This window comes from Pleurodeles waltl, chromosome 5 (genome assembly GCF_031143425.1).
Source record: "Pleurodeles waltl isolate 20211129_DDA chromosome 5, aPleWal1.hap1.20221129, whole genome shotgun sequence".
Taxonomy (NCBI): Eukaryota; Metazoa; Chordata; class Amphibia; order Caudata; family Salamandridae; genus Pleurodeles; species Pleurodeles waltl.
In genome coordinates this window covers 1850101001-1850116144 of record NC_090444.1, presented here as the reverse complement: position 1 = coordinate 1850116144, position 15144 = coordinate 1850101001, and the positions used below count along the sequence as shown (strand labels likewise).

The window sequence follows — 15144 nt, the reverse complement described above, 5'->3', positions numbered from 1 at the left end:
GCCGCAGCTCACTAATGTTACTGCAAATAATCTCCGTGACCCCCTCCCATTCCTCATATGTGGAAACGTTTTTCATGGATGTTGCATGAAACAAACACAATTGTCTGCAAAATGTCTGTCATAGACTCACACATCACCAACTTAAAAAAGTAATAAAGGAAAGGGTATTTAAAACAATCTATTTAAGAATTATTCAGGGTCATCAGGGCGAGACTCTGCAGTAGAGAGCTGGCTCTCCGGGGCCCCTGAAATACTGGGGCCCTGGAACGGAGCCCACTTTGCCCAGGCCCCAAGTGTAAGAATTAATGAAGGTACCTAGGCAGGCTCTGCTTATGCTCCGTCGGCCCACGGCAGGGAGTCATAAGCCGGTGTTTTAAAGTCCACAAAAGATTGTTGGGGTGAGAATCCGGCCCTAAGACAGCGGGAGATGGTGAACCTGACAGTAAGGGGTGGATTTAAGAAAGGTGGTTCTGCACTGGGCGCCGCGCCACTTTTCTTGCGCCCCTTAGCGCCCCCTACCGCCACCATGTATGTGCCATATTTAAAATACGGCTCACCATGACGCAGTGTAGGGGGCAATAGAGTAATTTTTCATGACGCTATTGATGTACTCTGCAGAGTACACAGGGGCCCATTATAAATAATGGAATCCCCTTTTTAATGCCTGCTTTGTACAGGCGTTAAAAGTGCCGTAAAAATGACACAAGGAAATCTCTTAGATTTCCTTGCGTCATTTTTTCGCCCCCCCTTAATGGGGGAACCCCCCCTTTGCATTCATTGTGCCTGGCACAGGCATAATGGAGTGCAAAGGGTTACAAAGTGCAAAATGCATGCATTGCACCACTTTGTAAATATGGTGCGAGGATTTTGGCCTTGTTGGGCCACATTAGCATTAAAAAAAATGACGCTTATGTGGTGCAAGGGGCTTCTAAATATACCCCTAAGACTGCTGTGTGCCACAGGGGCCGAAAAGCCCACAGTTTACCTGGAGGGTAATGTACAGAAAGCTTCTAACGCACTGTCCATCCTCTGGAACGCCGCAGCTCCACAAACCCCCAAAAGGCCCCTACTCACGACCCACCTCGTTTTCAGGAGAACACGAGCCGATTCTAAGTTCTCCACGTCAAATGTCTTCCGAGTCAGGGTCCAGCCACCCTTCCAAGCTTAGACTGCAGAAAGCCTGGAAGCAGGGAACATTTCAGGAGCTCTGCGATTTAAGAGGAATGGGTCGTTTTGGATGCATGACTGCGGATGGTCGGCTGGTCAAGTGATCCATGGTGGTTCTCGGGATCGCATGGAAAGCCTGCCAGGTGTGAGCTTACAATCCCCTTCAGTGCTGCTGGCTTTCTCAAACGGTGACCAAGAGATACCTTTGCTGCAGAGAGGGAACTGGAATGCACAGGAAAGCCCTTATAAAGTCCACACGCAGTAAAAGTAATTAGACTGAGGTTGGCCTTCAGATAGAAGGCAGAGCATGTGGTCTCCTATGTGGTACACAAATAACTGGCCTAATTTATTCAACCCAAGTTTAAAGTTCTCAGTGTGGTACATAAAGTGTATTGGAACATCTTGCTCCCTCCATAACATTGCAATCAGCAACCTTCGGTCAGCTATATCACATCAGATGACGCAACAGGCTTTATCATGATTCTAAAATACAGAGGGAGAGTCAAGGGACTTGAAGGTACTAAGATGTAGAACGACTTGAAACCACCCTTGAGGACAGGACCCAACTATCTTAGCTTTAGGAAACTCCTAAAAACTGAGCTCTTCGGGCTGGTCCTGAGTAGGTCACAGAACCTGAGGACTCGAGGTAATCCTGGAGATGCAGTGGAACATTACGCACTCTCATGTAGCCGTGAACCGATGTACGCCGCTATATACAACGTAAAAATGAAAGTAACTGGGACACAATGGATCCCGCCTAATGCAAGCAACCAGTGACCCTGCATCATCCGATCCTAGGCTAACGGAGGGCATGGGAAACAAGTGAGAAATAGGAGTTTCAGGTCTTGTGTTTCCACATGAGAAAGTCAGACTAAGTGCTCGAACAGGCTTTAAATTGTGATATTTAAAAAAATAACAAGCAGAACAGCCTGTCCTGGGGACATGCCTCTCTGTGGTCACCGTTTGCAAATAGTGCAATCAGACTAATAGCTCTGTGGCATATCTGAGTCCACACGTGCGTGCCAAGAACAAGACGCTACGCCGAGGGTGCCACGAGCAAGGGCTTGGCCCTTCATGCAGCCGTGCCAATAGCAAGAAACAACATTTAGCTTGTACCCGTATCAAAGGTAACCCTGGGGCATGCGTAAGCTCACATAACATCATCTGAGGTCAGCTCCATGTTTCTAAAATATCGGAAAGTTCCCTCATCCAGCTACAAACAAGAAATTCTGACATTATTTTAGGATTACAATGTACTATTTTACAAAATATCAAATTCTCGCTGAAAGAATTCTGCGATGCCTGCAGGGCTGGGCTGCCAAGGGGCGTCGAATAACATTTCTCATCATAGTTCACATGCCATTTTATTCAACTTCACATGTGCTTTTCATACTAACATTGAGGCAAGCGCCAGGTGGCCAAGGTACACAAATAATCAATGCGGAAAGGTGGCCATTTTGTTTCTCATGCCCTCTTCTTGGTAGTGCAATGTTCTAGGGAATTATGGCTTAAAATACATCTTCTTTGGCCATACAAAGACGTAGACATCAAGACAGGTTTGACCATTCTCACATTCTGAAGTATTTGTGACCAGGGTGGCGTAGTTGACACGATGTATAACTGTGAGGTTTCAAACAGCCTTCTTTGGACAACGGGGCAGTGGACAACTGCATCAGAGGAGACATCGGGGGAAAGGCTGAAGAGCGTCTTTCTATGCATGGACAGCACCCTGTGTACCTACCTCAAGCTCCAGCGAGAAAAAAGAACAGAAGTGTGCTGGAGTAAACACAGTTGAAATGTTGGGTCGTAAGGAGGCAACGGAGCGCTACAACGGCATCCCAGCAACTTGAACCAGTTCCATATCCTGTCTCAAGTGTGTCAGAATGCTGAAGATGTTACTAATGCCACATCAGCAGCATTAACACCCACTGGGGGTGGAGGTCAGGTGATGCTGTCATGGATCTGGATGGTGACACTGGACAAGTGACTTAGGTGGCACAGCAGGGACAGCCTCACGGGGGCTGAATCCACAACAGGAGAATACTCCCCTTCCATCGACTTTGTACATGACTGTCACAAGTTAGGATGGTGATGTGTATCGAGAATGAGTACGGTAAAGCGTGGGAGAGGGACCCGCAGCTATAGCACCAGGGCCTGACAGATGCACATCAGGAGATGCCATAAGAGGTCAATCAAAAGAGACACAATTATTCTGCTTCCATGTCTCCTAGTGTCAGAACAAGTAGAATTTAAAGGTAAAGTAGGGGAAATGGGTACACAGATCTGTCTCCACCCTGCAAGCCAGAGGTTTGAATTGTAGCAATGTTAATGCAGATTTTCATGTCTGAGGATGATAAAGTATGTACAACTGAGTTACATAAAAACATATTACGATGCAGCCCATGCAATACATTAATGTCAATATTTAAATTCCTTTTGGAATGGAGTAGGTCTCTAAAGCTACTAAGATGAATTTAGTCAAAATCCCAAGCTTTTGGGAAAGCTAAGTAATTGCAGTAGTATTTCAGCATCACAAGCCCTGGGTAGATGGCACAGTCCAATATCAGGTAGCTGGGAATTGGAGATGCAAGGCTTGGAGCCCGGCTGGCAGGTCACCAAACAATGGTCTCTTCTGGACTCAGGTGGAGATGAGGCCCAGATGAGGAGTCTCAGGTATCACCTGGAGTTTGCAGGCCACCAAAGGATGCTCTGACAAGCATTTAGTCGGGGAGGGGGAATGGATGCCTGTTACCGCCCTCTTCTTCACCTCAAGCCACGGCGATTCAAGCAACAGAGCTACATAGTGTGGCCTGATTAGTGCCCTAGATGGGAAAACTGTAAGCGTTGCACATTGGAGATCAGCTCTTCTAGCTTGTTCACGGTTTCCTTCATCTGCAAGTCACATATAGTAATTTTTGTAAACGGAGAGAGGAATTTCAAGATCACAGTCATCAATTTTTCTAGGTCTCCCTAGTTGAGACACTAAGGGCAACAAGTAGCTGCACAGGATACGAGTTACTATTATAATGTTGCTATTATTCTCTAGCTTGCATATTGTAATTAGGTATTTGTGTGTTTCCATCCATGTTTATTTACATGGTTGACACCTCGAACGAAGATATTTTCAGAACTTGGAAACAAACACCAGCACGTAGGGGGAATACAGATGGGCACACTGGTCCATCAGTTATCAAGAAGTTCTTATAGTGATCATAATGTACTTTGACAAAATTATGTTGACAATATAAGGTCACTGATGACGCCCAAAGATGCAAGCTGAATCACAATATAAGGTCACTGAGGATCCCCTAAGATACAAGCTGAATCACAATATAAGGTCACTGATGATCCCCTAAGATGCAAACTGAATCACAATATAAGGTCACTGAGGATCCCCTAAGATGCAAGCTGAATCACACTATAAGCTCACTGATGATCCCCTAAGATGCAAGCTGAATCACAATATAAGGTCACTGATGATGCCCAAAGATGCAAGCTGAATCACAATATAAGGTCACTGAGGATCCCCTAACATACAAGCTGAATCACAATATAAGGTCACTGATGATCCCCTAAGATGCAAGCTGAATCACAATATAAGCTCACTGATGGTCTTTGAAGATGCAAGCTGAATCACAATATAAGGTCACTGAGGATCCCCTAAGATGCAAGCTGAAACAGAATATAAGGTCACTGATGATCCCCTAAGATGCAAGCTGAATCACAATATAAGGTCACTGAGGATCCCCTAAGATACAAGCTGAATCACAATATAAGGTGCCTGATGATCCCCTAAGATGCAAGCTGAATCACAATATAAGGTCACTGAGGATCCCCTAAGATACAAGCTGAATCACAATATAAGGTGCCTGATGATCCCCTAAGATGCAAACTCAATCACAATATAAGGTGCCTGATGATCCCCTAAGATGCAAGCTGAATCACAATATAAGCTCACTGGCAATGGGCACTCAATAAAGATACAAGTCTGCTAAAAATGCAAGCTCTCTAATATTGAAGGCTCACAAAAGCAAGTCAAATAACGATGCAAGCTCACAGATGATGTGCTCTCACTAACAATGCATGCTCACTTATACAAACTCAATGATAACAAAATTATCAGATGATGCAAGGTCACAGACAATGGAAGGCCACTGATTGATGCTAACTTATTGGGCAGCTAAGTATTTCACCATGACATTATAGAATGACATTTGTTACATGTTTCTTGAAATACTTACAGCCTCAACAGCTTTCAGTCCATTCTTGATGTTGCTAACTTCTTTCTCCAACTCCACTAGGCTGCAATGAAGATGCAAAACACAGGAGAATGTTGGTGATACACATCTGGCAGAAAGTACCTTATCAATAACCCCATGTTTTCATAACATTTCTCTTCTGAAAGCCTGTGCTGAAGATGAGAAAGATTCATAAGAACCACATAATAAACCACAAAAGAATAGGGGTGCTTCATTATGCCACAATGGATACCACGGCTCGGTGTGGTAGATGTCTTGTAATTGGTGAACCACCTCAGGGTCTTACCACTTTAGACTAAACTTCACGTAAGCCACGTCATCTCATTGTCACAATGCTAGCTGCCCACGCTGGAACTGCATTGGTGGTGTGAATGAGCAGGAACAGACTGCAAGAGTTGATGTGACCCGACTATGGAGTCACATCCACACATCCAGACAAGGCTGTTTCAGAGATGAGCTTTGAAATCTTCTGATCTCCTCTCGCTCCAATTCATCCTCTTTCTTTAAATAACGCCTCCTAACTCCACGGAGAAATCATTGGGATATTTAACTTTTGTGAACATTGATACATTTTGTGCTATGTTGCCTTCCATGAAAAGGCCATCACAGAGAGTCATAGGGAGGTGCACAGATTAAATGCCAGGATATTGGGTACATTTCGAAGGGAAGTTGAGGTTCTCTTAAAATGGAAACCCCTGGCATGAAAAGTGATCTCTCCCCTCCTGGGTCTGCTGTATCAGGGGTTCCGGGTCCAATTCCAGCGGTCCCAAGGAGTTGCGAAAGAAAGCAAACGTTTTTGTTTGAGCAGCGATGCTCAATGTCCACATTTGTTTAAGTAGCCGAGGTCAACTGTGCAACTGATTACATTTCATATGAAAAAGCAAGTTTCCCTTTCCCTTCAAAATTTCATCTGAACAACCAGCCCTAAACCCAATGATTTAGGCCCCAAGAGACATCCCCGACCCACACAGGAAGTGATCCATTTTAAGCTTCCATTTTGTCTATTAGACATTCATTTTAGTACAAACTATGCTTTAAGGTCACCCAAGTACATGAACTTACTTGACTTTGGCTGCTTCGGGTAAGTGCTCCAGCTCAGCCTGGATGTTCAGGATGTCCGGGTACATCTTCTCAAACAGCATTATCAAGTAGTGCAAAAGGGTAATGTTCCTGCAACGAAAGGGAAGCATAAACTTGTGACTTACATACAAAACAGCAGATAGAACTCAAAGAAGGACATATTCTGCATTAACATAAGTTTCCCCGGGCTGAGTGGATGTAAGTGTACCGAAGGACCCTCTTGTCATAGGTGTAAAGGTTCTGTGCTGTGATACGTGTCGGTTGAGACTGAATCGCTACCCACGAATGGTAGTTATTACTGTGCCCCTAATTTAAATGAGGGCCATGTGGCAAGGCATTATTCCTGGTCTACAGGGGATGAACATTGATAATGCAACCTGTGATGGCTACCAAGATGGGCTTCCCACGCCTCACCATGTGTGGTGGCACAAGTCAGCAAACACCATTCAGGAGCTTTCTGCAAGATTTCAGAAGCCCTGGAACTGCATGTGTTACATTAGGAGACGCTTTTTGTGGGAACGAACACCACCCAGATCTTAGGAAACTGGATTATGATCGCACAATCATACGGTCACCATATGGGTTACACATCCATACCAGCCTTAGAGGCCTCCACACTTGTTACAGCAGCATTACAAACTATTCTTTCCTTCACCTGAATTACCCTTATGTTGACGGCCCTTGGTTTTAGACGCTTGACATCTGTAAGGACATAACGAATATTTTGCTGGGCTAGCCAGCACAGCGCCTATCTATGCTAAGGAAAACTAACCTTTTCTCTGTCTTTTTTGCTAAACCGACTGACAAAACAGGTTGCAAGATTCCTTAATTGGGATCTGTCTAGGTTTACACCTGACATGCTATTAAATCTAAGGGTCAGCACAAACCAGGAAACTAGTAAGCGCCTTCCAAGTGCCCAAATCCATCATTCTGGTTGGCAGCCCTTCAATAGTGACTGTATGCCTGTATACTCGATGATCAACCAATGGGGTGTGAGGGACTATGTTGAAGATGGGTCCGGGTCCAGTCCGTACCTTCGAATGGTAAGGTACTAGGCCCCAACCATGTTCCACTCCCCGCAACGCCTACTTGTGGGTCAGGATGGGCCTCATTCCCAAATGTTTTATGCTTCGGATGGCCACTGGAATCTGTCTCCTTTCAGGGGTAACCCCCTTCAGGCTGGGTAACACCAAGGAAGTACCTTTCGGAGTGCACATTTTCTAACCATGTGTAGGAAGTTGGCTCTGTATGCACTATTTCAAAGTAAGAAATAGCATGCACAGAGTCCAAGGGTTCCCCTTAGAGGTAAGATAGTGGCAAAAAGAGATAATTCTAATGCTCTATTTTGTGGTAGTGTGGTAGAGCAGTAGGCTTATCAGAGGGTAGTGTTAAGCATTTGTTGTACATACACACAGGCAATAAATGAGGAACACACACTCAAAGACAATTCCAGGCCAATAGGTTTTTGTATAGAAAAATATATTTTCTTAGTTTATTTTAAGAACCACAGGTTCAAGATTTACAATCAATACTTTAAATGAAAGGTATTTCACTCAGGTATCTTAGGAACTTTGAATCAACAAAAATAACATGTATAGTTTTTGCAAAAATGGCAATAAGGTATTTTAAAACTAGACAGTGCAAAATTCAACAGTTCCTGGGGGAGGTAAGTATTTGTTAGTTTTTCAGGTAAGTAAAACACTTACAGGGTTCAAAGTTGAGTCCAAGGTAGCCCACCGTTGGGGGTTCAGAGCAACCCCAAAGTTACCACACCAGCAGCTCAGGGCCGGTCAGGTGCAGAGGTCAAAGTGGTGCCCAAAACGCATAGGCTTCAATGGAGCAGGGGGTGCCCCGGTTCCAGTCTGCCAGCAGGTAAGTACCCGTGACTTCGGAGGGCAGACCAGGGGGGTTTTGTAGGGCACCGGGGGGAACACAAGTCAGCACAAAAAGTACACCCTCAGCGGCACAGGGGCGGCCGGGTGTAGAGTACAAACAGGCGTCGGGTTCGCAATAGGTTTAAATGGGAGACCCAGGGGACTCTTCAGCGATGCAGGCAGGCAAGGGGGGGGGCTCCTCGGGGTAGCCACCACCTGGGCTAGGGAGAGGGCCACCTGGGGGTCGCTCCTGCACTGGAGGTCGGATCCTTCAGGTCCTGGGGGCTGCAGGTGCAGTGTGTTTCCCAGGCGTTGGGTTCTTTGAAGCAGGCAGTCGCAGTCAGGGGGAGCCTCGGGATTCCCTCTGCAGGCGTCGCTGGGGAGGCTCAGGGGGGTCAACTCTGGCTACTCAAAGGATCGTAGTCACCGGGGAGTCCTCCCTGTAGTGTTGGTTCTCCGCAGGTCGAGCCCGGGGCGTCGGGTGCAGAGAGGAAAGTCTCACGCTTCCGGCGGGAAACGTGTGGTCTTTAAAAGTTGCTTCTTTGTTGCAAAGTTGCAGTCTTTGTGGAATATGGCCGCTGTCCTCGGGAGTTCTTGGTCCTTTTTGATGCAGGGTAGTCCTCTGAGGCTTCAGAGGTCGCTGGACCCTGGGGGACGCGTCGCTGTTGCTGTTTTTCTTGAAGTGGGGAGACAAACCGGTAGGGCTGGGGCCAAAGCAGTTGGTGTCTCCGTCTTCTCTGCAGGGCTTCAGGTCAGCAGTCCTTCTTTGTCTTCAGGTTGCAGGAATCTATCTTCCTCAGTTCTGGGCGCCCCTAAATACTCAATTTAGGGGTGTGTTTAGGTCTGGGAGGTTAGTAGCCAATGGCTACTAGCCCTGAGGGTGACTACACCCTCTTTATGCCTCCTACCGGTGGGGAGGGGGTCACATCCCTAATCCTATAGGGGGAATCCTCCATCTGCAAGATGGAGGATTTCTAAAAGTCAGAGTCACCTCAGCTCAGGACACGCTGTCCTGACTGGCCAGTGACTCCTCCTTGTTTTTCTCATTATCTCCGCCGGCCTTGCCGCCAAAAGTGGGGCCGTGGCCGGAGGGGGCGGGCATCTCCACTAGCTGGGATGCCCTGTGGCGCTGTAACAAAGGGGGTGAGCCTTTGAGGCTTTGAGGCTCACCGCCAGGTGTTACAGTTCCTGCAGGGGGAGGTGAGAAGCACTTCCACACAGTACAGGCTTTGTTCCTGGCCACAGAGTGACAAAGACACTCTCCCCATGTGGCCAGCAACATGTCTGGTGTGTGGCAGGCTGGTAAAACTAGTCAGCCCACACTGGAAGTCGGGTATGTCTTTAGGGGGCATCTCTAAGATGCCCTCTGGGTGTATTTCACAATAAAATATACACTGGCATCAGTGTGCATTTATTGTGCTGAGAAGTTTGACACCAAACTTCCCAGTTTTCAGTGTAGCCATTATGGCGCTGTGGAGTTCGTGTTTGACAGACTCCCAGACCACATACTCTTATGGCTACCCTGCACTTACAATGTCTAAGGTTTTGCTTAGACACTGTAGGGGCATAGTGCTCATGCACCTATGCCCTCACCTATGGTATAGTGCACCCTGCCTTAGGGCTGTAAGGCCTGCTAGAGGGGTGACTTATCTATACTGCATAGGCAGTGTGAGGTTGGCATGGCACCCTGAGGGGAGTGCCATGTCGACTTAGTCATTTTCTCCCCACCAGCACACACAAGCTGGCAAGCAGTGTGTCTGTGCTGAGTGAGGGGTCCCCAGGGTGGTATAAGACATGCTGCAGCCCTTAGAGACCTTCCCTGGCATCAGGGCCCTTGGTACCAGAGGTACCAGTTACAAGGGACTTACCTGGATTCCAGGGTGTGCCAATTGTGGAGACAAAGGTACAGGTTAGGGAAAGAACACTGGTGCTGGGGCCTGGTTAGCAGGCCCCAGCACACTTTCAAATCATAACTTGGCATCAGCAAAGGCAAAAAGTCAGGGGGTAACCATGCCAAGGAGGCATTTCTTTACACCATGTTTCTGCTCTATTTGGTTGACAAGTTACTGCTTATTAAAGGAATATGAACTAATAATACAGGCATGGGCAACCTTTTCACAATAGAATAAGAGACATTTGAGGTGAGATCCAGGCTTTTGCAGGTGCACAAAGAAAGCTCAACAGAGCACAGACAGCACAGATGCAATGTGTACCGTAAGGAAATGAAAGGCTGAAAAGAAGGGCCCCTGTGTTCCCTGGCTCAGCGTTATATTATTTCTAGGTAGTTCCCTGTGACACAAAGCACTGAAACTTTTTCCAACCAAATGACTTTGAAGCCAAACAAAGTAAATTCACAGTGATAGCTCTGAGTGAGGGATTAGTAATCTATACCTATGGAAGAGGCAATTACTGGCACGCGAGGGATACAGTTACCAATTCCTTTATTCCACCCGGCCCACCACCTCCATCTCCACTGCAGCACTGACGCCGCGTCTTCAGACTGGAATAGTCGCGAAGACAGCGTAAGCAGTAATGTCAGTTTGATTGTGCGCGGTAATAGTACGCACTAATCCCCAGTAAAGTCCTGATTTTACACTCCTGCCAAGGATTCATAGTTCAGGCACTGTCCAACAAAGGTTTCCGCTGAGCGCACGAAACAGTGGAAACCCTAACCTGAACATGACGCATGCTGCTTGAAATCCTGTCAACCATGGTACGGTTGGCTCATGGGAGGAATGTCTGGGACAAAGTTCCCATGGATACAGAAGAGTAGGGAATATCCGAACCCACACCAGGATAATGCTGGCATGTCTTCTATAACTTGGCCAACTGCAGCCCGGGAATGCACCCCCATGAGGTCCATACTCGAGCTCCTGTATCTCCATCGCACAACACATAATAAAACAGGACAGCAGGGACCAAACTCTGCAAAAATACCACTGGTGTTTTGAGGACTTTATGGCCTAGACATTACAATTGCTCTTGTTCTTATTTGTTCAATGGAGGGAAGACCGGGATGACCATGAACCCTACGTGATAAAGTGAGATGACTTGCATATTGAACGTTGCTAGACATGAAGCAAATGTTAGACAGGACCTCCATCCTTTCCACATCTCAAAACAAATCTATCACCCAGTTCCGCATCTATAACTCTCTCAATATCTACACTGTTCCAGTAAAACACTATGGAAAGGGTTGAAGGGCATGGCAGAGACCAGCTTCCTGCAGAATGTTGGTGGAAGGTCAAACCAGAGCTCAGGGAGAGGCTTTCATCAACCTGTCACTCTGCATCCTTCATTCTCATTGGCTGCGACCAGAGACGGAACAGTAGAGACGAGTCATAGCTTTGTTGGCAGCAGACGGAGGTGGAATGCTTGGTACCAGGAGGTAAGAGAATGTGCTCTTGAAGAGGACACTCAGGGCCTGATTTAGACTGCGGCGGATGGAATATCCATCACCGTTGTGGCGCAGTAACCCATCTGCCAAAACCTAAATCAGGCCATAAGTGGTGATCAGGGAAAGATTTCGCATTAATAGTTCCGTAATACACAACATCCAGGGGTGCCAGCGGGATTGTGGGAATATCTGTGTATGAAATCACCGGAAGATTCACTGTCGGCAGAAACTGAGAGCTTCAGACAACTGTAAGTAAATACGTATGAGACACGTAAATATCCTTGATTTCCAAGGAGAGTCATAGAGGGCAGGTACTCTTATCCCCTCTGTCCACAGGGGTCAAAAAACATTCTTACACTAAAAGGAAAGTTTTCTAGTCCTCAGTGTTGTTACCTTTGCACTGCTCACTGAAGGCCAGAAATAGACCGGATCCCGCCATGAGTATGTAATCCTAGTAACATGCATCTCGGCTTGAAAGGCAACGGGTAGCTTTCATGCTCTTACTCATTTATCAATAAAATGGTGAACTCTTCACATTAGTTGTTTACTGTCACATTAGGCTGCAAAGAGTTTTTCCAATGACCTAAAGTTTCAGAGTTTCACTGTTCTTTTACATTTAGTCCCAGTGAAATGTCGCGTGCGAGTGAGGACATTCTGCCAGAATGTGAAGGTTGCGCTTGGCCAAGAGAGCCTCCAGTAAAACCCCACTCCTCGCTGCGTGTAAACATCCGAGTATGCTGCGAGGACTGAAGGCACGATGGGGTAACGCCAAGGTCGACTGTGGAGGGACCTGGCTGAAACTTCACCTGTTCACTGGGCAGCGGGCTGTTGGCATTGACCAAGAACACAAGTCCTTGACCACTGTTTATAATTCATTCCCAACATGAGTTTGGTAGCCCACCCGGTCTCTGTGGTCTAGACAGCTTCAACCCATGTAGCAGTTTAGCCACTTCCAAGTTGGACCATTGATTTGGAAGAAGAGTCTTAGATTTTGTGCCCTAAGGCGGGCCTCAGACCAAGTTCTGTATCCAGGATCTAGAATCGCACTTCAAATGTAGGGTCTTTATGAAGTGACATACGGGGTCCAAACTTGTCCAGAAGTCGTGCTCTTAACTCCTGTGAACCTTTCACACAGTCATCTTCATCAAACCAATCATTTAAGTGGTTTAAAAGCTTAAACTAGTATCCCCGATATTGGTATCCAACGCTGAGATCATAATCCACCTATGGTAGCCTGCCCAACCAGTCATGTGATGGCTATTCTCACACTACCAGGCAGCCGCAAAGCCTGGGGGATTTAAAAGCACAGAGACAGATTGCTTTGACATCACATTATTCAAATTATCCTAATGTGGGTTGACCCATGATTAGCTAAAGAGTGAGAACCAGTTGCTTTTGGTGATCAACAGTACGTACCTCAGTTTGCTACTATGATCACCCAAACAACCCAACTAAATTCTTCCCTCATGTATCCCTCCTTTGACTCATCCCAAACCTAATTTTACTACTGTGATCTCCTTCATTCCTTTCTACAGACTTTTCCCTCCTCCATCTCTACTTTTACTCATCCCAAACCTCATCTCACTACTATGGTCTCTCAATTAACACTTTCTAGATTTTCTAGATTCTTCCCTCTTCTATTCCTCCATTAGTCTACTGAATGCAACTAACAGACTCGTATGTCCTCCGCTCAAATTAACTCATACTCCCCTACACTAATCCACCACTAATGCTTTTGGGTTCCGAAGTAGCGAGCTACTCGTCGAAAAGTGCTTTGACGCCTCGTCAGGGGTAGTAAGCGCTATTTAAATATAAATACATTTACAATTACATATATTAAAAATCTTTTCACTAGCACATGTGTCTAGATATGCGGAGCGCAGTTTAAAATTATGTGGCTCATATCTCTATGGAGGATTAGTTGTACTTGTTGGCGAACCACGGGGCAGATTTGTGAAAAGTGGAGCTGCGCCTAGTGCCAAAACTTTGACGCTAATCCTGCAAAGCACCCAGAGGCCCACTGAAAACAATGGGAGCCTAATTTTAATGCCTGCTCTGAGCAGGCGTTAAAGATGCCAATAAAAATGACGCAAAGAAATCTCTTAGGTTTCTTTGCGACATTTTTTCACCCACCCCCTAACGGAGGAACGCCACCTTGCATACATTATGCCTGGCGCAGGCATAATGTGGCGCAAGGGGTTACAAAGTGGCGCAATGCAAGCATTTCACCACTTTGTTAAAATGGCGGGTGTTTTTGGCCTTCCAATGCCACATTAGCGTAAAAAAAGACGCTAATGTGGCGTTGGAATGGCGCTAGGCCCTCTTAAATTTGGATTCAGGGGTCTTCAATTCAAATACATTGAGATGCACTGGGCAACAAAAAGCTGAAAACTGTAAAGAATATGTCTACATAGTGGAACCTTCTCCGCCAACTGAAGTGATAAACTGCACTTTACAAATTTGGGCACTAAACCTCTGGCCCATAATAGTTCCTTCCTGCATTTTTATTATTCTATGGGGAAAAGGCATTGTAATCATCTAATACAAATTGATACAAACACAACCCCTCCTACATTAAGCTCTGCTTTACAATATACACTAATTGCAAACTGGTAATTTCTTAATGCTTATAATGGAAAGATTTAAAAAAAAGTTTTGTTGGGTAAGCTCTCTGATCCCAACACAATTGCTCAGACTTGAGCATGGACTTTCTAATAGAAGTTTTCTTTTGCTAACGTAATTTGATGGCGGTATATGCTTCTGCATGCACCAAGTTCATCTTGAAGGGCCCACTTTAGGGAAGATTTGTCAAGGAATTAAGGGACTATCTGGTTATAAAGAGAAATTTAAAAAGAGCCTTGGGATATTTGAACTGTAATATGGATGTTCTTTCATGGTTCCCAGAGTATCTTTGATTATTCCTTAGACCTCGAATTGCACGGTTAAGTTATTCTTTAAAAATGGGGCATGCACTTCGATAAAATGTAAAACAGCATATGATCTAAGATTCCATTTGGCCGGTACAGCCTGATCTCTCTTACTGAATTTCCCATAATGTTAGGTATTTTATTATGGTAAGGAATCTTAATAACCTTAAAGTTGGATGGAGTAGTAACTCTTCTAACTCTCCTCTCTGTAATCTTTGTCAAACAGAAATTCATAATTTGTTTCAAGAGCTGCATCTGTGGCCAGCATTAAGGAAGCTTAGAATCAAATATTTAATATAAATAATAAGCAAATTGGACACATGTCAAGCTCAGATGCAATTACTCAAGAATCCGCCTAATTAACAAATCTGTTTTAAAATATATAAATTATATAAGAGTTTTTTGCCACTGTTTTAAGGAAATGTTATTGCATTAAATGG

The 15144-nt window shown here is 45.5% G+C and overlaps 1 protein-coding gene across 2 annotated transcripts in view; it reads right to left on the bottom strand.

Moving 5' to 3' along the window:
• Positions 1-15144, bottom strand: part of DAAM2 (dishevelled associated activator of morphogenesis 2) — a 517936-nt gene that overhangs the window by 55705 nt on the left and 447087 nt on the right. For both annotated transcript variants that reach the window (XM_069236334.1, XM_069236335.1), the window contains 2 exons: positions 6489-6596; positions 5409-5469 (listed from right to left, as the gene is read on the bottom strand). In XM_069236334.1, coding sequence (XP_069092435.1) covers positions 5409-5469; positions 6489-6596 — 169 coding nt within the window. The remainder of the gene's footprint in view (positions 1-5408; positions 5470-6488; positions 6597-15144) is intronic.